The sequence below is a fragment of the Hippopotamus amphibius genome, chromosome 6 (genome assembly GCF_030028045.1).
Source record: "Hippopotamus amphibius kiboko isolate mHipAmp2 chromosome 6, mHipAmp2.hap2, whole genome shotgun sequence".
Lineage (NCBI taxonomy): Eukaryota > Metazoa > Chordata > Mammalia > Artiodactyla > Hippopotamidae > Hippopotamus > Hippopotamus amphibius.
The window spans coordinates 106,004,277-106,027,156 of record NC_080191.1 but is presented as its reverse complement, the minus strand read 5'-3'; the positions used below and the strand labels follow the sequence as shown (position 1 = coordinate 106,027,156).

Sequence of the window (22,880 nt, the reverse complement as noted above, 5' to 3'; positions counted from 1 at the left end):
TCTTCAACTTGACTTTCAAAGAAATCTATTGGTTTTCTTGTTATCCCCAAGCCTACCATGGTGTATTGCATTCCAGTGAGGTAATTTAAGCAAATTTGGTTCCATGTAACTAGGAAGGTCCTTGACTTCACTAAAACTTTAGATGAAAAAGTGATTTTTTTTTGTGTTTTGCAAGTACCATTAAGTTCTTAATTTTAATAAGCAAATGCCTTACAATTTAGCTCCATTTTTTATCTTTTTATTAAACACAGACTGCTATAGTCAAAACAATATTATAAGTTCCAGCTTCACTACTTGTAAAGTGTGTGACTTTTGATAATCTAGTCAGCCTTCCTGGGTTTCAATTTCCTTATCCAGAAGGTAGGAATAAAAACAACTACCTTGTGGAATTGCAGCGATTAAATAAACTAACATAGGTGAAAATACCAAACACAGCATTGGGTTGATAGTTACTCATTAAATGTCAATTCTCCTCCCTTTTCTTCCTTCAAAATCAGAATAAAGTGGAAAGAACACGAGTTTTGCAATTAAAGGATAATAAGAGCCCAGCCCTCCCATGTGCTAGTTTGAGACAAAATACTGAGGCTTTCTAGGGTCCTCTGCCTCCTCATCTCTAAAATAGGGACAATAAAAATATTCATGAACAATCACAGGCCAATAGAGACCCCAGTCACTTCTATTCAAGGTTTCTGGTATATCAAAATTAAGGAGACAGCAAACAGGGTTATAGTAATCCATGAATATTTTAACAGTTATATTAACAATTAATATTGGGGGATAAATTCTTCCCCAACTTCATCAATGTACCTCAGAAGATAATATCAAAAATAAATTGTATAGAAAGTCTAATTTAAAGAAATTTGTACTTGGAGACCTAAGGCAGGTCAAAATGTGCCGTTTCAAAGACCTGTGAACATATTGTTATGAGGTGAGCAATTAACATAGGATCACTTGGGGATTCCTTTGAAAGTGAAAATAGGTATCAAAGAACAGAATTGTATAATAATTTATTTTTTTTAATTTTTGACTGGTTTTATTATACTAGTGAACCTACAATCTTTCTTTTTTTCCAAAACTATTTTGAAAAATAAAATTATTTCTGAGATAGTAACTATATATTACCTGAAAATAAAATAACCTAAGCACAATGATTTTTCAATATATTTTCACGTATTTGTCATGTACTTAGCCATATTTGTCTATTACACCAAGTTGCTGATATTATTCTAAAGACTATCTCTTTTGTAACTATATATTATTATTATTTCAATTTTTTTCCATAAAATTGCCTGCAATTTTCTTCAATGGTGTATTTTACAGTTAACAAATTTGAAAATGTGGGCATCTTTAATTAACTCTTTGCTATAGACCATAAAAAGTTTTAACTGAAAAAATACTCTGTAGTTGCTGAAATACTTTGTAGACACATGATAAATTCTGCTACATAGAGGATATTTTCAATTCTATGTGTCCCTCCCCCAAATTTTGCTACATTGAGAATATCTCAATTCTGTGTTTCATGTTGAAAAGTGTAAATATTTCAGTCCAAATACCTCATTGGACCTTTCGTTTTTCTTTATTCAGAGTAATTACCTTCAAAAAAATTTTATACTACAAAAAATGTGTCGTAAAAGGTATCCCTATGATTCCTTTTAGTGTTTTGTCAAATGTAGGTGCCGCAAAATCACAGAACTTTTCAATTGCATTCGGTTTCAGTACCGAAAAATGTATCCAACTAAAAACAGAAGCTTCATCAAAAAAGTCTTCCAAGTTGAAATATTCCAAAGGAAAATTATTAAATCTAGCACAGAATTTGAGCTCTTATTGTTTAATTTTTCCCCTTGTTTATCTAGTCATACATTTCAATGTATTCCTGTCTTTAAGTTTGGTTTACAATACTTGCTATCCACTAAAATGAGGTTTTTGATACTCTGTTTATTAAACACTTTAAGTATTTTCAAGTGATTTCAAACAAAAGGAAAAGAAAATATAAAAGGCTCATTCAGAAAAGAACAATAACTGTCAGGCACTTAGATTGTTTACAAAGCGTTCATTCAAAGGCTCAGATATTTTAAAATTCTGACTGATGACGGCAGTAAAAAGAAAAACCAGGTACTGCCACACCAAATGGTTTTCTGTATTTAACAAATATCATATAGCGTAACTAGTGTAACTAATTCTTCATATATATAAACATATTTGGTAATTCAGCCTCTAAAATGATTGATAGAATACACCATTTTTTGGACACAAAAATGTACCATGCATACGCTACAACCAAATGGCAGGAGGGTACTGACCTTAGTGGGGAGAAGGGGAAATACTGTTCCAAATCTTGATTGTGGTGGTAGTTTTATGACTGTACACTTTTGTAAAATTCACTGAACTACACACTTCTAAGGGGTGACTTTATTGCATGTAAATTATACCATTATAAACCTCAGCAAAAAAAAAGAAAAGAAGAATGAATGAAATTCATTTAGAAGACCAATCTTTTGATCTAAATGAAAACTCATGCTCCAACAGAGAAAAACAAACCTGAGTCCATATTGGATCTATTCCTTTAGCTCTTACCTTTGTGCTCTGTTGTCTGTGCTTAGTCATGCTAACTCTGTACGTTTGTAAAAGAATATTGCCTATAACCTGAAATATACAGAATAGCCCATTCTCAAGGCTCTGACCCTTAAAGGTATAAAACTTTTCCATTCACTTAGAAATAAAAAGTTGTAGAACAGAAAACAACACTTGTCTTGGAGTTTTATAGGAACATTGTGACCAGACCCACACTGACAGCTGCAAGAACAAAGGACTCTTGCACCAAGAAATTTGCAACAACCCCTTCCTCTTTTAGTATAAAAGAAGCCTCGATTCTAACTGAGGTAAGATGTTTTTTGGGACACTAGTTCACCATCTTCCCGGTCTACTAGCTTTCCAAATAAAGTCACTACTCCTTACCCCAGCACCTCGTCTCTCCACTTATTAGCCGTCACTCAGCGAGCAGTATGAAGTTAAACTCAGTAACAATGCTACACAGTAATTATGTCCAAGATACTTTCTGTGGAATGAATTATCATTTGCAGGCATAGTCTTCTTAAATCAGATACTAATTTTAAAAACAAAAGCAAAAAAACATGCGGATGCTTATTCAGCAAATTTGTGGCTTCTGATTTTAATGTGGTCAGGGACACTGCCCCAACGTGGGCACCCATGCGAGATAGAAATGTCAACATTTTCTCCCAGTTACACATTCATCATCAGCTTTCTTAAGAAACGGGGATTCGACACTTCATGAAACGCATTTTTCGTATTTGTGAGGTCATCGAGGTCAAAAAGTTTGATTGCAAAAAATTTTTTAAAATACACACTATGTATAGTTCATGCACACTTAAGTAAGTTCCCATGTTTCCTACTGAGTCCACTAACTTGTGACCTGGTAGCATCATGCATCTCGCAAGCCAGGGTGTTACTGGCTGGTGTACAATGTGCATGTGGTTCTAGGAAAGAACATGCATATATATTTTTCATCTGAAAAAGGATAGATATGTATTGTTGCTGGGCATCTTTCATATTTAAGGATGTATTAAAGTAAGAACTGTATTCACTACATAGGCATCTGAGACACTACCACAAAACAACAGAGCCAAAGCTGCCAGAACTAACTGGAGATCTACCAGCCCCCCCTTGGCTTGTTTTAATGTTATAATGAATGACAGTAATTTATTAAAATAAGAAAAATCTGGCACTAATACTAAACCCAATGAGACTACATTATAACTGGCACAAATATGGCTATGTGGTTTTGCCACCAAAAATCCAATAATACACACATACAAAAAAAAGAAAAAATGGATATTACATGCACACATTCTGAAATTCTAAATAAAACATTAACAAGTAAAATTCTAAATGAAACGCTAAATAAAACATTAACAAGTATAACCCAGCAACACATCCAAGAACTTTTATTGAAAGGATGCAAGGCTAGTTTATGTTATAACATTTGTCAAAAGAATCTATTATATTAATTGATTCAACAAGAAACATAAATCTGAATAGATGAGGAACAGAATTGATAAAACTGCTTTATAAAATGGGAATACATGACAAAATCTGTTAATAATAAAATATTTATTTCTCAAGCTAAAACCCAGAAAAATACTTACTAGAAAAACACTAAAATAATTCCCATTAAAGTCAGGAATAAGAAGGACATTCTTTATTATCACCATTTTCTATAGTATTTATAATACTAGCCAAAGCAACTGGGCAATAGAAAAAAAATAAGGGGACAAAAAGTAAGAGTTGTGAAAATTTGAAACAGGAAAGCAAACTTTTTATTATTTGATGGCAATATTATTTATTACCTGAAAACCTCAAAAAACCAACTGCAACATTATTACAAAGAATAACAGCAACTCAGAAAGCTGACTGGTTATAAAAATAATAAAATATAAGAATCAATTGCCTTCAAATAAATAAACATGACTGAATTAGAAAAACTAAACAGTAGAAGAAAAAATTCCATTTTACATAGCAGTTATAAAGATGAAATTACTAAGAACCAAATAAACTAGAAATGCATAAGAATTTTATTGAGAATAACCTAAAACGATCTGAAAAATGGAAATACATAGTAAATCTTCGGATATGAATTTTCAACATTATAAAAATGTCATTTTCCTACAGGAGATTCCATTAAAAATACCATCGGGGTTTTTCCACTAGATAATCTGATTCTTAAATTCCTGTGGACTTCCAAGTAAGTATAACTAGCCAAGTAAAATTCTGGGGGAAAACATAGAATGGAATGAGACTTTTAACACACATCATAAAACTTCTATAATTAAAACTGTAGAACTACACATAAAGAAAAGATGAATGTAATAGGATAGCAAGTCAAGAAATACAAAGAACTACATATAGAAATATAGACTATGATAAACTAGACATTTCAAATCATCATGGAAAAGATGAATTATTGAATAATATCATTAGAAAAATGGATGGGAATCTAGAAAGAAAAAATTTGATCCCTATGTTGTACTCAATAGATCAAATTACAGAACTTGTTAACAGAGGAGAAAAGAATTAATGTACAAAGTGAAACTATGGTAGAACACAAAGGATGCATTTTTTAAATAATTTCAGATTAGAAAACACCTCTCTAGGTATGACACAAAACACAGAAATCACAAAAGGAAAATTGATTAATTTCCATAAAAATTCAAAAACCCACCCAAATTGCGGAAAATCTATACAATTCACATAGCCAATAAAGTCTTCATTTTGTTACTATGTAAAGAGCTCATAGACATCAAAAAGAGAATGCCAACGGTTTAATTAAGAAAGGACAACAAATATGAACAAATAATGCCCAGGAAAGGAAATTCAAATGGAACTTAAATATATTAAATAAAGCTCAACTTCACTTACAGTAAAGTAAATGTACATTAAAAATTATATTAGGAAACCACTCTTTATCTATTAGTTCAAAAGCAATTCAAGTGATGGAATAAAAGAATGAATACATTGAAATGCTAGGCAAAAATTAGCTATTATTACTATTTTTCAAATAATTTTATATCTTTTATTCAAACTGAAAGTTACAATACAATACAAAAGCTCCAGTCCCAAGGCATTCATTCTTTTCCACAATTCATGGAATCAGAGTGGAGGCATTTATTTCTGTGTTGAGGTCAAAAGAATGCCCCATTTAATCTTCTACACGATTCTCTCCATTGAAGGAATAGCCAGAACATTACACTTAAGGACAAGCTACTTTCTGTCAAAGTGGGTATTTGACATTTTGATAACTTCTTAACATCTTACATGGATCATTTTTTCTAGACAATCAAGAAAAACAAGAAAGAAAGAAAGAAGAAAGAAAGAAAGAAAGAAAGAAAGAAAGAAAGAAAGGAAGGAAGGAAGGAAGGAAGGAAGGAAGGAAGGAAAGAAAAAGAAAGAAAGAGAGAGAGAAAGAAAGAAAGAAAGAAAGAAAAAGAAAGAAAGAAAGAAGAGAAAGAAAGAAAAAGAAAGAAAGAAAGAAAAAGAAAGAAAGAAAGAAAGAAAGAAAGAAAGAAAGAAAGAAAGGAGGGAGGGAGGGAGGGAGGGAGGGAGGGGGGGAGGGAGGGAGGGAGGAAGGAAGGAAGGAAGGAAAAGGAAAGGAAAGGAAAGAAGGAAGGAAGGAAGGGAGGGAGGAAGGGAGGGAGGAAAGAGAGAGAGATTTAGGGACTTCCCTGGTGGCACAGTGGTTAAGAATCATCTGCCAATGCAGGGGACGTGAGTTCGATCCCTGGTCCAGGAAGATCCCACATGTCTCGGAAAAACTAAGCCTGTGATCCACCACTATGGAGCCTGAGAGCCACAACTACTGAAGCAGCCCGCGCACCTAGAGCCTGTGCTCTGCAATAAGAAAAGACATAGCAGTGAAGAGCAACCCCTGCTCACCGCAACTAGAGAAACCAGCACACAGCAAAGAAGACCCAACACAGTCAATAAAAATAAATAAATTTAAAAATCTTTAAAAAAAAAAAAAGAGCTTTAAATTAGATTTGCGAGTCAGAGAGCTAGGCACCCTATTTCTTCCTGTAAGTTCACTGTAGAGAAAAAGTAAATGATTGCTGTTAAAAGTGCCTGACACTGGAGAGTACATTTCTCCCAATAAAAGCAGACTCAAAATAGGTAGAAGAATTTCCTCTGTAAGACACAAACAAGGTAAAATTACAAAATGATGTCACTATAACAGCCATGAGAATTAGAATATCTCCTATAGAAAGATTAGCCTGACAACAAAAACATCACAAGGAAGTTCTAAAGTCAGCAAATTCTGAGCACCAAAATCTCAAAGAAAATGGGTTTCTTTACTTTTTAAAAAAAAAATGGACAGTAGATTTTCTTTGATGAGGAAAACTGCTTCACACAGTGTGTGCATTTAGTAGTTCCAGAGTCTTAAATACCAATCTAAAAACATTCTTTAAATGACAAGGACTTAAAGCACAATATATCAAAAGAAGAAAACAGCATATGGTCTAGGAAGGGCTAAAATCTTTAAAGCAGAAATCCCTTTTCACAAGAGTTAGAAACTAGAAATGATATCACAGGTTGCCCCAGCCTATTTATACTTACTATTAAAAAAGCACATTTTAGAGGCAGTGTGATATAGTAGCAAAATCACAGGCTATAGTAGAAAAATCACAGGCTACTGTGATAATGTTAGAAAAATTCTGAGCTTGAGTCCTGTCATCTGGAACAGAAAGGGGACTGCCTGCCTCCTTACTGTGTTGGGTTGTGCAGGAACAGAGAAAGCACCAGCACAGCACACAGCATGCAGGCAGACATTCCCTGAATGGTACTCCTTATTATCATTAGAGTTTTCTCAAAGAAATTAGTACTTCAAGCACGTGAAAATGAGGGGCTAGAAGCCAGTCTAGAGTTATGTCTCAAAACTAAATTTAACCACATGGTACCGTGTAAGAGGAACACCAGTTATCACTGAAGGGAAATCAAGACAATTATTATACAGACCTGGCCTTTAAGAAGTATGAAATTCTTTTACCCAAAGCAACATTTATGAAGCAAAGACTTTCTTCCAAGCATAAGTCCAAGCAAGGAAAAAACATATGGATGATGACACCGTGAGGGCTTGAAGAAGTTGATGGTTGAGTGTTGAAAATCTGAAAGCAGATCATCAGAGCACACAGAAGAGCTGACGAGAGGAATGGAATGGGTGAGGCAATAACACGGCAGCACAGAGGAAATATCAACGGACTGTACTTGGAGCCTCACTGAAAGAATTTAGGTAGAAGGTAGCCTGCAGGATGGGTGCTATGCAGAGGCCCAGGAGCACGGGCGAGCGAGGCATCTGGGGTGAGTGTGTCTGCAGCCTGAGGAGGCAGTGGACTGGGAAAGATTCTGCGGAATCATCTTAGGGGTCAGATGACACTAAGGGCTTTGGACCGTCTCCAAGAGGTGGCAGGGAACTGATGGATCGTTATGTGGTTACATGATGATATTGTTTTTCATGAAACTCACTCTGGGGACAATGTGGACTGAAGGGGGCGCAAGCGGGTCGGATAAGAGCGTATGACCACAGGAGTCTAGATAGAGAAAGGCCGCAATGGTGTCCATAAGAAACAGGGTCCAAACTAAAGCAGAAGCAAGGAAGAGGGAGATGAGCACCCAAATTAGGGTATTTCTTTATTTTATTTTTGGTTGTGTTCGCTTAGTTGCCCCACGGCATGTGGGATCTTCCTGGACCAGGGCTCGAACCCGTGTCCCCTACATTGGCAGGTGGATGCTTAACCACTGGGCCACCAGGGAAGTCCAAATTAGGGTATTTCTAAGTGAAATCTCAAAGACTTGATAATCAATTAGATGGATGGGCAGTCAAGACCGACTCAGATTTCTAGCCTGAAGAGATGGGTGGGTGGTGATGCCAACTCTGGGGCCAGAGAATCAATAGGTTTCATGGGCTGGAGAAGATTATTAGTTCATTTGGGGACATGTGAATTTTGAAGGGCTTAAGGAAGATAGATGGTTGTATTAACAGCTAAAAAGGAAAGTAAAATTTATCTTCCAGCGAATTTATAAGCCAAGAACTACGTCTGACTGTTTAAATTACTGAGAAAACTCCTCACCTGCTCCAGTAGCTAAGTATGAACTATGCCACAGGTAAAGTTGAAGTCTCATCGTTTTTGTTTATAGGCTCTGCTAAGCCAAAATGGGTTTAAAAACTTAGCGTTTAGACTGTATCAGCAAATATGCACTGCCTGGTGAACCAACTATCTCTGAAGCTGCAATTCTGTACCTTTGACTGTTGGCATTTCTCCAGTTGCTTTATGGGGGCAGAATTCTAGCACACTCTCCATTCTTTTTCTTCTCCACAGGCGTAATCCTACAGTACAACACGGGAGAGCAGCCCTGGAGAAGAACGCCTTGCAGCTATATGGTGAGAAATCAATCTTTCCCTTCCTTAAGAGAAAGTCAGCTCCCTGGGCAGAACACACATTCATAAGCAAATGAAGAACACACAATTCTGCCTTGTAATAGAGGACCCTTGTTCAAGTGTAAAGGCTCTATTAGGACAGACAGTAAGAAGAAGTATCTTAGTGACTTGGTTTGCACACCTGGAAGCATACAAGAGGTAATACTTGTACATGTATAACCGAATCACTTTGCTGTACACCTGAAACTAATGCAACAACAATGTGAATTAACTATACCCAATGTAAAATAAATATTTTTAAAAAGGAGTTCATTAGAAGCACCTAGACATAGGGGCCAGGTACACACACACACACACACACACACACACACACACACACAATAATATCTTGCTTTTTCAGTGGCAAGACCAAGCCAATGTAGCTTCCCATCAAAGCCCATGGGCTTGAGGAACTCTCAGCTTTATCCAGAGAGCCCAGGCTAAAATTCAGACACTAAGTATTGTAAACCTTAATGGGTAGTAGCTGAAAAATCAGTAAAACTCTTATGAAAGCTGCAAGTAATTTCTAGCTGGAAAGAATGAACACTTTAGGAGGAAAGAGGGGAGGGGCAATATAGGGGTACAGGATTAAGAGGTACAACTATTAGGTATAAAATAAGCTACAAGGATATATTGTAATTGGACTTCCCTGGTGCTGAAGTGGTTAAGAATCCACCTGCCAATGCAGGGGACACCGGTTTGATGCCTGGTCCGGGAAGACCCCACATGCCGCGGAGCAACTAAGTCCATGTGCCACAACTACTGAACCTGCATGTCACAGCTACTGAGCCCGCATGCTGCAACTGCTGAAGCCTGAGCGCCTGGAGCCCATACTCCACAACAAGGGAAGCCACAGCACTGAGAAACCTGTGCACTGCAACAAAGAGTACCCCTGCTCACTGCAAGGAGAGAGAGCCCGCGCACAGCAACAAAGACCCAACACGGCCAAATTAATTAATTAATTTAAAAAGGACATATTGTACAACACAGGGAATATAGCCAATATTCTGTAACAACTACAAGCGGAATATAACCCTTAACATTTGTGAATCACTCTATTGTACACCTGTAACATACAATATTGTATACCACCGATACTTCAATTAAAAAAAGAAGAAAAAGAAAAGAATTATCTTCGGTTTAAGGTTGACATTTCTCCCATATTATGCATCAGCCTGCACAATGTGGGAAGGCTGAGAATTTTTACACCAGCATACAGGACAACACATTTCTCTAACCAAGACATGGATCTACCACCTCCCATGCCTTATTATGACAAAGCACGCCGGCTTTGAAGACATTCCATTGTCCTGTTGCCCCTACACTGCCCCCTTCACATCCTCTAAGATACCTGCTATTCTCCCTAAAGGCCCCCCTTTCCAGCCTCAATGACAAGTGCTACACAAATTGACCTGGTAAACGCAATACTGATTTTTGCCCTTACCATATATGAGCCAATCGTTCCCACCCAAAAGTCATTTACTATATGATGCCCAATTCACGCCCCCCCACAGAAGTTATTCCTCCCTCATTCAGATGTGCACAGTCCTTCATCTACACCCCCCTGAGCACTCTCATCCCTTTCGCACCTGTATGATGGTAATTTGTGTACACATGTGTCGTCCTCTTTGAGACAAAGACAAGCATGATCTATCCCAAAGATCCTGGCATAGTGGCTTTGTGTACAGTCAGCATGGATTAAATAGGGCTGAAGAAATGTTTGATTGGCTGAATGAAGTAAAGACTTCCTAAGAGAGTCCTCCCAGAAGTGTGTTGGTTCTGGTCTACATCAAATGCCAGAGCCTAGAAAAATATATAATTTCCATTCTTCACATGTTAGCTATCCATTTTCCTCTATATGATGATGTCAAAACAAAATTATCTGGTATTTTTAAAGACTACATAATAAAACTTTTCTTATTATTTATATAATAATACATACATCCAAAGAAGTGCATTTCTTTTAAATACCTAAATCCAAATTCTTGTAACTCAAACACTTTGTTCCTTGCAGGGAAATTTTGAGAACCCGTGTGATAAGTCCTTTGCAGGATAAAGAATTCATCTCCAACGTCAAAAGGATGAAAATAAAAGAATTCCCTCCTTCCTCATCTCTCTTCTCTCTTCTCTCCTCCCTCTCCCTCTCTCTTTCTTCCCTTCTATTTTTAGTAAACTCGGAATAAAGTTCACATAAAGAAAATTATTTAGTTTAACATAGTCAGCCTCAATACAAGAGTGCATAATGCGGAGTTTCTTAATCTGAAATGTGGTCAGAAGCATAAGAAAAAAGATGGAAAACATACTGTTTCAAAACAGTCCACATAGCTGGCCCAGTAATAGGCATGGTTAAGAAGATAAATAAAGTGGAAACAGCTAAGTTTCCGCTTAGAGTACAAGGACCTGTCGTGGGCCTTTGGCAGATGCCACATGTGTGGACTGGTTCACCTTCCGATGCAGATTAAGACACCTGTACATGGACCAACAGACCCCAGGTAACCTTCCTTATCTGGAATGAGGGAACACCCTGTCAAGAGACTGGAATAAGTATGCTGAAAATATCCCTATGTCTCCTACATTACTTCTAGATCAGAGAATGAAGAACCTAATAACAAAACTGACTAAACACATGCTAGGCTAGGCTGACTCATATGCCATCACCAAATACAAAGAAAAGCCCTCCCTCCACTGAGTTGGGCCTTATATTCACCAAGACTTCAGATGCAAGCCCAACAGAGTTTACACGCACACAGATTACAGAAGCTGTGCTCAATAAATCTGCCTCACCGAAGAACAGATGTGAGAATGTTAGGCTTTGTATGATAGTACAGCGATGGGACAGCACCAGTAGCAGACTGAACTCTAAGCCAGCTCCTGAGAGTCCCAACCCCTTGTGTAAACACCCCGTCTAATCCCTGTCCCTTGAGTTTGGACAGCTTGTATAATTTTAGAAGGAGTTTTACAGATGTAATTAAGATCCATAATCAGTCAACTTCCAGTTCATCAAAAGGGGGATTATTCTGAGTGGGCCTGACCTACATGAGCTCCTAAAAGAAAGGCATTCGTGCTGGTCCTTTTTTTTTTTTTTTTTTTTAATTTTTATTGGAGTATAGTTGATTTACAATGTTGTGTTAGTTTCATGTGTACAGCCAAGTGAATCAGTTATACATATACACATATCCCCTTTTTTTCAGATTTTTTTTCCCATATAGGCCGCTACAGGGTATTGAGTATAGTTCCCTGTGCTATACAGTGGGTCCTTACTGGTTACCTATTTTATATATAGTAGTGTGTCAATTCCAATCTCCCAGTTTATCACTCCCCTCACCTTTCCCCGGGGAACCATCAGTTTGTTTTCCACATCTGTGAGTCTATTTCTGTTTTGTAAATAAGTTCATTTGTACCTTTTTTTCAGATTCCACGTATAAGTGATATTATACTATGTTTGTCCTTCTCTGTCTGACTTACTTCACTCAGTATGACAATTTCTAAGTCCATCCATGTTACTGCAAATGGCATTATTTCATTCCTTTTTATGGCTGAGTAATATTCCATTGTGGAAAAATAAGCTCTTCTGTTGTAAGAGGGCCTGGGGAAGGGGCCATGTGTCAGGAGCCAGAAAGAAGCCTTTGGTTGCTGAGGAAAGTCCCATCTGATGGCTGGCAAGAAAACAGGGGCCTCAAACCTAAAACCACAAGGAATAAATTCTGCGAACAACCACGTTAGCTTGGAGGGGGGCTTCAAGCAGCCACCCTTGGTGGCCGGCCTGTGGTCTTTGAAACCCCTGAGCATACGACCCAGCTAGTCTTTGCCTGGATGTCTGGCTACAGAAAATATGAGATGATAAGTCACGGAATGTGTGGTAATTTACTACACAGAAACAGAAAACTAACATGGGAACTCTCTCTCTAAACATACAGTATGGGAATAAAAGAGACTACCTGTGGCACACAAAAAATACAAACGTGTCTTTATAAATTTACATTTACGAGGAGATAACTGTGGAATGCTAGGTATTTCTTTGAATGTTTTCATGTAACAGCCTTTTGCAGACAGACTCATACGTAATGGAACTCATTCTTTCTTATTGGCTAAGTGCCTCTGATGATATTCAAACTACCACCCAGCAAAGACTTAGGAAGTCTTCACTGTCCCTTTCCTCCCTGTGTCCCCTTCCTACAGCATTGGGTACATCAGCCTTCTGTCTATGCTTCTCACGTTAAGAGATCTATGTACCTTGATGAACGTATAAAGAGGAAAAGAAAAAACACTGAGAATTGCCTCTGCAAAGGAAGTGTTTCAATTTAACAAATTTCCTCGGACCATTTTGAACTGGAGTACATAAAACATGTGCAAATACGAATGAGTGTCTAAACCACCATTATTTCTGAACACTTTGACTGGAATCTCCTTGATGGAGTCCACTGGGCTACAAGCTTCCTTTAAATCTCAGATCTTGTCTCCCTGACCTCAAAGGGAAAGAAGTATTCTGGCCAAATTTTGATGTGGCTGGAAAATGTAGGCTAATGCACCATTTTCTTTGAAAATGGACACTTCCCTTTGAAAGTTTTATATCCTCAAAAAAAAAAATGTTTTTCTCAAATGGTACCCTGTGGCACATATTTGTACTGAAAAACTATTTTTTTAAATTAATTAATTAATTTATTTATTTATTTTATTGGCTGTGTTGGGTCTTCGTTGCTGCACACAGGCTTTCTCTAGTTGCAGCGAGCAGGGACTACTCCTCCTTGTGGTGCGCAGTCTTCTCATTGCAGTGGCCTCTCGTTGCAGAGCACAGGCACGTGGGCTTCAGCAGTTGCGGCACATGGGCTCAACAGTTGTGGCTCACGGGCTCTAGAGCACAGGCTCAATAGTTGTGGCACATGGGCTTAGTTGCTCTGCTGCATGTGGTATCTTCGTGGGGCAGGGATAGAACCCATGTCCCCTGCATTGGCAGGCGGATTCTTACCCACTGAGCCACCTAGGAAGTCCTGAAAAACTATTTTTAAAACTATGCACTGATGTGTTCTGTTGTTATACTTTCCTTTTGTCCAAATTAATATTCATGAACTTAAAGCAAAAGTCTACTCAGAAAAGATTTTTTTAAGTACATTAAAGGTGTAAAAAAAAGGAACCATATGTAAAAACGTGTAAAAATAAACTATATGCAGGTCATAATGTTAAGTGTGTGTGTGTGTGTGTGTGTGTGTGTGTGTAAGTGTTTCAAGTGAGAAGTGTGGCTATATGGAATGAGTCAAAGAATTTCATTGGAATTACTTTTTCCCCCTAAATTGGGTACACATATTCAGTATTTGCTAGCTTCTAAGTTTTTCTGAGTCTCATTTACGTTCAGTTAAATGTAAACCAGAAGAACATATTTCAATAGTAAATATATGTTAGGGTAGTTTTACATGAAAAGATTTATCTTTTCCAATAGTTTTTAAAAATTATATTGAATATGAGAAATACAGTTTCAATTAATGTCCCACTATTGACTTTCAATTCTGACAAAGAGTTCACTTCTTAAACATTAAAAAGAAAAAATACCCTATTATGTGCAACAATAAAGTGTCACTAGGTGATGAAATATATTATTAACTTATTTTATGTTGCCCTGTGATAATACCTCAACTGATAAATTAGTAAGATTATGTAATAGGCTTTTATTGTCATATATTTAATTTTTCCTGGGAGAAATTTTAGATGATGTTTTAAGATTTATTATTTCCCATTACAATATTAAATCAATAAAGATAATAATAATACTTCACGGTGGTTAAGTTAGCAAGGTGGTTTGTTAGGGTTATTATTTGTTCTCTTACTTTTTCAATGATATTATCCAAAATAAAACAAAATAAGAAACTAACATGACTATAAAATATACCTAACAAATAAGGCAGCAAATGTACCAAGTAAACACGTTACATTTTGAGTATAACAACATTACTCACTCTCCAGTATAGTTTTTATTTGTGCGAGTGGCAATTTTGCAAATTTAAAACTTTCAAATGGTTTTACCTTGCACAAGAAAATAAATGACTGCTAAAAAATCAAGAGAAAGATGGATGATCATAGGAAAAGTTACAGGGATAGTAATTATACTTAATAAAATTGTGTCGACACATAAAAGATAGAAAAAGATAAACTAAATATTCAGCAGGGAAAATGGTATGCCATGATGCTAATTACAGCAAAATTTTTGGCTAAAATTTGCTTAAAGTACTTTTTTTAAGTTTCAGATTATTCAAGTCATCTTGCAATTCAAATGAAAAGCAAATGAGAGGATACAATCCTCTTTCCTCGAGTGGGATTTGCTGGGATGAGAGGTATCGTTAAATGCTGCCAACAAAATTTTGCTAAAGTAAACCTTTCTGCCACTCGTTACTTTGAACTTTACTTCACTTATTTTCAGACTGATTTCACACAAAGTGGTTCCCCCTGGGGATCCCACAGACCCTTGGAGCACAGACCAAGCATGCTCTCCAACAGTTTTAGTTTTGCTAATATTCTAAATGCTGGTTCTGTGATGATGGCCTTACCCAACAAGCATTTAAAACTTCTAACCTTCTATTTTATTCACATTAATGTGTAGTTAAAATAGAAAAAGACCTATTCACTAGTATACCATTCTTTCTCTACATGCTTTCTGTCTATTAAATGTGATAGTGAAAGAGGCAGAGGTATCCTCACACAGATGATCCAAAGTTCCTCTCATTAGCAACTGATACCTAAATATTTCCCTGCAGTAATTCCCAGGGCTATGCTGGGAACACAATGCATTCCATTCACTTTAAATCACAATGAGATAAGCAACTGCCACTTACCAGTTAGCTCATTTTCAATAGATGCATTTGTGATCAATATGGAAAGTTTTGGGGTTTAAATCTTCAACTTCAAGAGCAAACATCCACTAGAAACTGATCAGTTCCCAAGGTAATAAACAGTAGTAACCACAATTATGCATGAATACAGCAGTGGTGACTCTGTGCAGTGGTCGGGTGGTGGGTATGATGGCATTGGCAGGGATCTGAAATTTTATTATGATGTTTTCCTCTTATCTAAGGAACACATAAATAATAGCATTGCACTTCACTCATACACTTTGACACATCTAGAACATAAAAGGGGAGAGAAAGGCTAAAGATAAAGATAAAAAAACACTGGAAAAATGTTCACACCGACTACGTGGAGTAGGCTGGAGGTCAAAAGCAAAAATTGAATAAAATCCAGTAAATAGTTCATTTCTCCCTCATGTAAACTTTTCCAACTATTCCTGAAGCACAAAAGTCCAGGATTTACTTCCCGCCGTAATAAGACTGTGTCCAGACAACTGGAGTGAAAATAGAGTTAGATGTGCTCTCTCACATCAGCTCCGAGAAATATGCCAACATCCTAAAAAACAATGATGCCTGAATCACTACAAGCCTTTAGTACAAATGAGTTTCTGCAAGTCTTGTGTAACAGGCATTAAAAGAAGGACAGCACGCAGAAGCAACATAACCTAGGAGGAAGGTGTAGATAGTCATAGTGAAACCAACTGACAGCTTTTGCTGGGGGTGGAAGTACTGACTCCTGGTTACAGGGAAAACCAACGGGCTCAAGAAGAGGGGAGTCTGGGGAGTCTGAGAAGCCTGGGAAAGAACGGGACCTGACCGTGGTCCTGAAAGAGAACAACTTGCAGATGCTTCCCAACAGTCTCCGAGAATCCACACACCACATCTTTGCTTTTTAACTGTAGCTTAAACGAGCTAAACGTCCAGTAATATTTGCCCTCTAAAAATACTCGTTGAAACTTTCTCTTAGAATCAGATCAGGTTTTATAACGCCCAGCATCTCCTTCTCCGACAGTCTCTCCTCGAGTGTTAGGATAATGTCAGATTGAAAGGTATGCTATTCTACTTGAGAAGCAGGAATCGGGATTCTGAGACTCAGGACGCTTAGAATTCTACAGGAAGCTTACACTTGGCAATCTAGATTCTAGTTGCATTTCTTAAACTCAGATGGGATCGTGCCCATCCAAAAGACCTCACGGAATGAAGCTCCATGGACGAAGAACATTCTAAACTCCCCCTAAAATTAGGGAGCCTTGAAACTCTAGAAGGATTGATTGGCAATTCACCAATATGGACAATTTTCATTTTCACCTCATAAAATTAATAAAAGCCGATTCCTTAAAGAGGAAATACGGGTCCCATAGTGAACACAGGTGTCGGTCTTTCTTCAGGCTCTTTTCCAGCCTTTACAAACCCAAGAGACAAGGGGGCCAAATACACCGAACCACGGGAGGAAAAACATTCTCCGCACAAAAGACACCTCGGCAGGAACAGAAGGAAACACACTCCACTGGTACAAAAAGGAGGGTGGGAACGAAACTAATTTACACGAGAAAAATCATTCAAAAAACAAAAAACAAAAAACCAATGCAACTCATGGAAGTGCAAGACTTACGTGTTCCGTCAAAACGGGTGGCGATGGTGTCGAGGAAGGTGTTCTGGGGCGCCAGTAGTCCTTTCATAACCGGCATCTTTCCAGCGTGGCGTGAAATTCTCCATCAAAGTTTGTCCAGAAGGATGGTTTGAGAGGAAAGTGCCAAGAAGGGAGAAGGGGAGCGTGATGACGGCAGGGGAGGGGGGCCCGGCGCGGCGATGGGGCCGCTCGCGAGAAGGGGGAGGATGGAAGGAGCGAGGGAGCGGGTTCCAGCCGCCGCCGCTGCTCCGGCAGGGCAGCCCCGGGAGCGCTCGCGGAGCCCGCCCCGCACCTCCAGGCTCAGCCGGGCGCAGGCTCCCTCTGCCGCCCCCTCCACCTCCGCCAGCTCCGAGAACCCCCACCGTCCCTCCGCGGGCGGCAGAGCCCGCCAGGCGCCGCCGCGCAGCCCGCCCGGGAAGAGCCCGCGGTGGCCCGGGGCGCCGCGCCCTGACCTCAGGCGCTGGGGTCGCGGAGGGCGGCGCGCGAGGCTGGGCGAGGCTGGGCGAGGCGCGGGTCCTGCCCGTCTCCCAGGGGCGTGGGCAAGCGGGAGCGAGCACGGCTCCCACCCCCCGGGAGCCGCTGAACAAAGACCCCTTTGTTCCCGCTCTGTCCCTCTCCCGGGGAGACCGGAGTCCCGTGGGTGTGGTGCTGGAGAAGGGGAGGAGACAGGTCGGGCAGGTACCCGGCCGCCCTAGAACTTGGGAGCGGGTACGTCCCCCAGCGGTGTCCGGGAGAGCGGAGGCAGCCCGGCGCCCCCGGGGGAGGTGGCCCCCTTCCGGCTCACCTGCCGCGGTGAAGTGCCCACGAGCCGAGCGGGGCAGCCTGGAGGGAGCTGCGCGGCCTCCGCCCCAGCCCCTCGGTCTTTCAATCGGGAAACTGACGCAGAGCGCCGGGGTCTTCCCACCTCCCCATCCTGGGCTCCCACACGGGTGTTTCAGCCCCTCTCCCCAAATTGCCACTGGTCTCCGCAAGCCATTCTAAAAGAAAAGAATATAATACTATAATAGCTTTTTATATGGACAATGAATGGTTTCCTACTCCGCGGTGAGACGTGAACAAAACCTTTCTAGAAAAGTTTGCTGTTGCTATTGATTTGAAAAATACAATGTAAGACCCGTTAAGATCGCCTCGTAAAAACAGCTGCAGCACAAATGAGCCTCGTCTGCCCTACCCCTCCTTCCCAGACCGGCACCTCCAGGTAGAAAGCCCGGCCGAGTCCCCGGCACGGCCAGCATCTGGGAAAACGAAAGTGGTCCCCCCCCCCGGACCCGCCGCCCTCGCTGGCGCGGGGACTCCCTCCTGGGAAAAGCCTCGCCCAAGCCCGGGGCGCAGCGCTGCTAGGAGTGCGGGACCCCCGAGCAGGGAATCTACAGAAAACCTGGAAGGGAAGGGGATGTAGCAGGAAAGTTGAGAGCCCAGGGGTGGAAAAACAAACGTCAGCCCAGGTGCCTGTGCACCCGGAAGGAGGGGGTGGGGGAAGCGAACAGGTGAGAGAGCCGCAGACGGGGCAGCGGGGTCCGCGCCGCGGGGAAGCTCGCGCGCGGCGGGAGGCGAGAGCTCCCGCCCCTCACCACTGCGGGGGAGGGGGGGGCTCCTGGTTTGGATTCTCCCTGCTGGTGGGGCGTCGGGGGGGGGGGTCCCTGAGGGTGTCGTCACGGCAGCCCAGGGCTCCCGGAGGGCGGGGGTGACGAGGGGGAGGGACGCATCCCCCTCTCCCCGCCCCCGGTCCCCCTTCCCCGTGATGCACTTCCTGCGGCCGAGGATTCCCTTTGTGTTGAAATTCAAGGAGATCCGGCCGCCGCGCGCGGCCAGCTGGGCGGGGGCGCGCCCGGCAGGGGAGGGGATTCCTTAGTGGGCGGCGCGGGACTGCGGAGGCGGGTGAGTGGCGTGGGGTCTCCCGCCCCGCGGCGCTCAGCGCCCGGCCCCCGCGCGCCCCAGATCTCTCCCCCATCCTTGCGTCCCGAGCCGGCAGTGTCTGGAGGAAACGGAGCTCACGCGGGTGGTGTTCCCCCAGCGGCGCGTCCAGCCAACTGCGGGTGTCTCCGTAGGTTCCCTCTCGAGCAGAGCGGGGGAGGGAAAGATGAGGGAGTCCCTGCTGTTTGGGCGGTACATCGGGTTCTAGAAAACCCAGACAACTGCTGTCAGCGTGAAAGCCAGAAAAACGCCTCCTTTGAAGTGGCTTGAAGTTCATATGAAATATATGAAGTGTAAACCACGACTCCGGTTCATAAAATTTGCACTTTAGGGTGCCTCTGTGTGTGTGTGTGTGTGTGTGTGTGTGTGTAAAAGCTGGTTTTGTGGTGGGCTTGAGCTATATTGCCAAATGCATGAAATCACTTGCAAGAAAGCAGCAACAGGAGAGGCTTAAGAATGGCAACCCCAAAGAAAGCTTCGGTTTTATGGCAAAAGGAACCCAGCATATCACTAGCTGTCTTAGTCTCTCCTCCAGCACCTGCTGTGTGTCAGGCATGACAAGACTCCTGCCCTAAATGCATATTCAGGGCCGGGGTCCTCTTCAATCCTATTGGTCTGTATTAGGTAGATCTCTTTCTTATATGCTTTCCCCACCCAGAACGAATCTTTCTTAAAGAAGAATCGTTAGCATTCAGGTCATTGGGTCCAAGCCACCTCTAAGGTCTGGCCCAGTCCAGGACCTAAAGCTCTTCCTAAGTGTGTGACGTGGGTGAGGCTGAACTGTGACATTAAAACATAAGCTTGGTGAGAGTTTAAGCATTTCAAGGCCCTTTAAACATACTTTGGCACCTGGAAATCAAAGAGGCTCAAGAAAGAGGCACGATGGGAACTGGGAATTTCAATATCTGTCCCAAATCTCATTTCCTTCCCTTAAAGGAAATGTTCCCACTGTCCCCACTGATTGACAAAAAGAAACCCAGCTCACTTCATTGAATAACCCTTTCATCCTGTAGAAATGTGACCTTTCCCTCTGATCCCCATTAAGAAAACACTTCAACACTCAGGATAACCACACAATCCACTAAACACAAGGCCCATTTGAAGAGACTCGTGTTCACAGAAGAGTAGATCATTTCTTTGACTCTGAAACATAAGAGAAGACAAAAAATCCCTAAACTCAGACCAAGGTACTCAATATTATGTACTCTTGAAGACCTCTCTAGGTGAAACCAACCTAGGTAAATTTCACTGATTTACCATGTAACAAACCACCCTAAAACCCACAATAATAATATTTTGTTTTGCTCCCAGATCTGCCATTTGAGCAGGGCTCATTGGGACAGCTCATTTCTGAGTCACTTCCATTATGCCTCACTGACACAGGTGGCAATTTGGTGCTGGCTGTCAGCTGGGGGCTTTGGGGCTTCAGTTCTTCATATGAATCTCTCCTGGCTTCCTTAGGGCATGGTGACTGCATTTTAAGAGTGAGTATCCCAAGAGATAGGAATTAGGAGCTACCAGTTTCTTAAGGCCTGGTCTACAAAATGATAGAGCAAAACAGGCACAGAGCCCAGATTCAGTGGGAGCGAACATAAGTCCCCGTGTTAAAATCTCCACACCAATTTGTTAATGTTTCAAGTTTCAAAGGAGGTTGCCTTACAATAGTATTCCGAAATTTGATTTAAGAATCTGTTTTCACCTAGTCTACGTATTTCTTAAGAGTTTAGAATTTATGGGTGCAAGATCTGGGCTCAAAGTCCATAAATCTTTACAGGGAAAGTGTAAGACACAAATGAAAAACATACATGAAAATCACTTGAGAACTAAAGCCACGTATAAATGGCAATTGTCATTGTTTCCTTTAATATTGATTCTTCCCTGCTGGGGGAGGTCATGGAGAGGGCTTGACTGCTGGCTGACCTGCAAGCCTGATGGGGCAATCCCAGTCCCTCTCCACCACACAGCCAGAGATGTTTTCAGGGACCCAGCCTTGACAGAGCAATGAGGTGTTGAAACCATTGGGACTGAAGACCATTAGGGCCTCTGTATAAATGCTCAAGGTTCTGATGGGTGGGTGTGAAGTTCTATTGTCCTGCAGCCACTCAACAAGCCTCCTGTGTAAGTTCTCTTGCTTATTACACCTGCCACCTACCCACCTGGAGGGGTCCGCCTCTTTCTTTGGTCCCTCCCTGCACTCTGTGCGTGGGGCCAGTTTCAGGGTTCAGTCTAGCATCTCCTGACCTTTTGAAGCAACATCTCCCCTACACTTCACACTGTCTTTTCAGTCTGGATGAGACTGAAAGGGGCTTTAGAAACCCCCATATCTTTTCAGCGGTTTTACGTCCATTTTCTAGCTATAGCATTCATCCAATACCATGGCACAAACAAGTGCTTCTTATATGTTCATACATTTGGCTATCGGCTTTGAAAATATTCTTAAAAAATTTTCTGGCAACAAGAAGGTTAGCCCTCCAGAGAAGTAACTATTTTCATTAATAGGCTGGTATAAAAGAGCATCTACAGAATGGTCCTACATTTGTCTCTACCACTTATCCCCTTTGTAACTTTGATGTGACTTTGGGCGAGTCATTTACTCTTTGTGATTTTTCCATTTCCACAGCTGTAAAACGGGGATAATACTTTCCCTACCTCCTTCACTGAGTAGAAGAAAATATTTGTGCAAAATCTTTGAAAACTATAATGAGTAGCATATGTTATAAGGGATTATTATAGTCATTTATTTCTCCTTTTTTTTTTTTTGAATTCTGACACACCTAATTCAGTTTTTTGTACACAATAAATATTGTTGACTGGCTGTTATAATGTGTGATCTTATTAACTAAGAACACATTCATGTGTAATAACCTGTCACAACCATTGGCTTCTGAGCTTTTCCTTCTAATTATAAATGGTTCTAGAAGCTCAGAAGGAAAATCAGTGCTTTTGAATTATCTTCTCTATTGTTCAACCAAACTGGATTCTGGTAGTATGAGCACTGTCTCCTGTTCCCAACATTGCCTCAATGTGTATAGAAACTGGAATACTCTGGAAAAATCCCCAAAGCTATAATCACAGTGGCAATAACCTAGATTATACCTCAGTAAACACGTAAAATCTCGGTGTCTTATGACATCAATGCTACTGTGCGCTCATTCTGAGTATCTAACATATCAAGTGCCCCTGCTTATTATTGGAGTCCAGACTGATGGAAGCTTTGCTCAAAATATGTCTTCCTTGATGGGAAAAAGATAATCTGACAGAAGGTGCCACGTTTTAAAACTTCCCCTTGCAATTTAATGGCCAAAATAATTCACATGACTTTCTGATTTTAGAGGGGTGGTAGAATACAATTTGTTTTGTGCCTGGATCTTAATTTAGAAAAAGGACTGAGAGACGACAGAGAGAGATCAATGCCTTTGAAGAGAAAGTTTAAGGTTACTGACATTTTGTGGAGGAACACCGGGCTTTAGTCAGAAGTGAAGAGAGGGCTTAAGCCCCAGCCTTTATTGGGGTTTCTGTG

General features: G+C 40.8%; 1 protein-coding gene across 1 annotated transcript in view; it reads right to left on the bottom strand.

Moving 5' to 3' along the window:
* Positions 1–17,504, bottom strand: part of KCNH8 (potassium voltage-gated channel subfamily H member 8) — a 409,682-nt gene extending 392,178 nt beyond the window's left edge. Inside the window, exon 1 of the mRNA XM_057739199.1 lies at positions 17,429–17,504. Coding sequence (XP_057595182.1) covers positions 17,429–17,504 — 76 coding nt within the window. The remainder of the gene's footprint in view (positions 1–17,428) is intronic.
* Between the last annotated feature and the right edge of the window lie 5,376 nt (positions 17,505–22,880).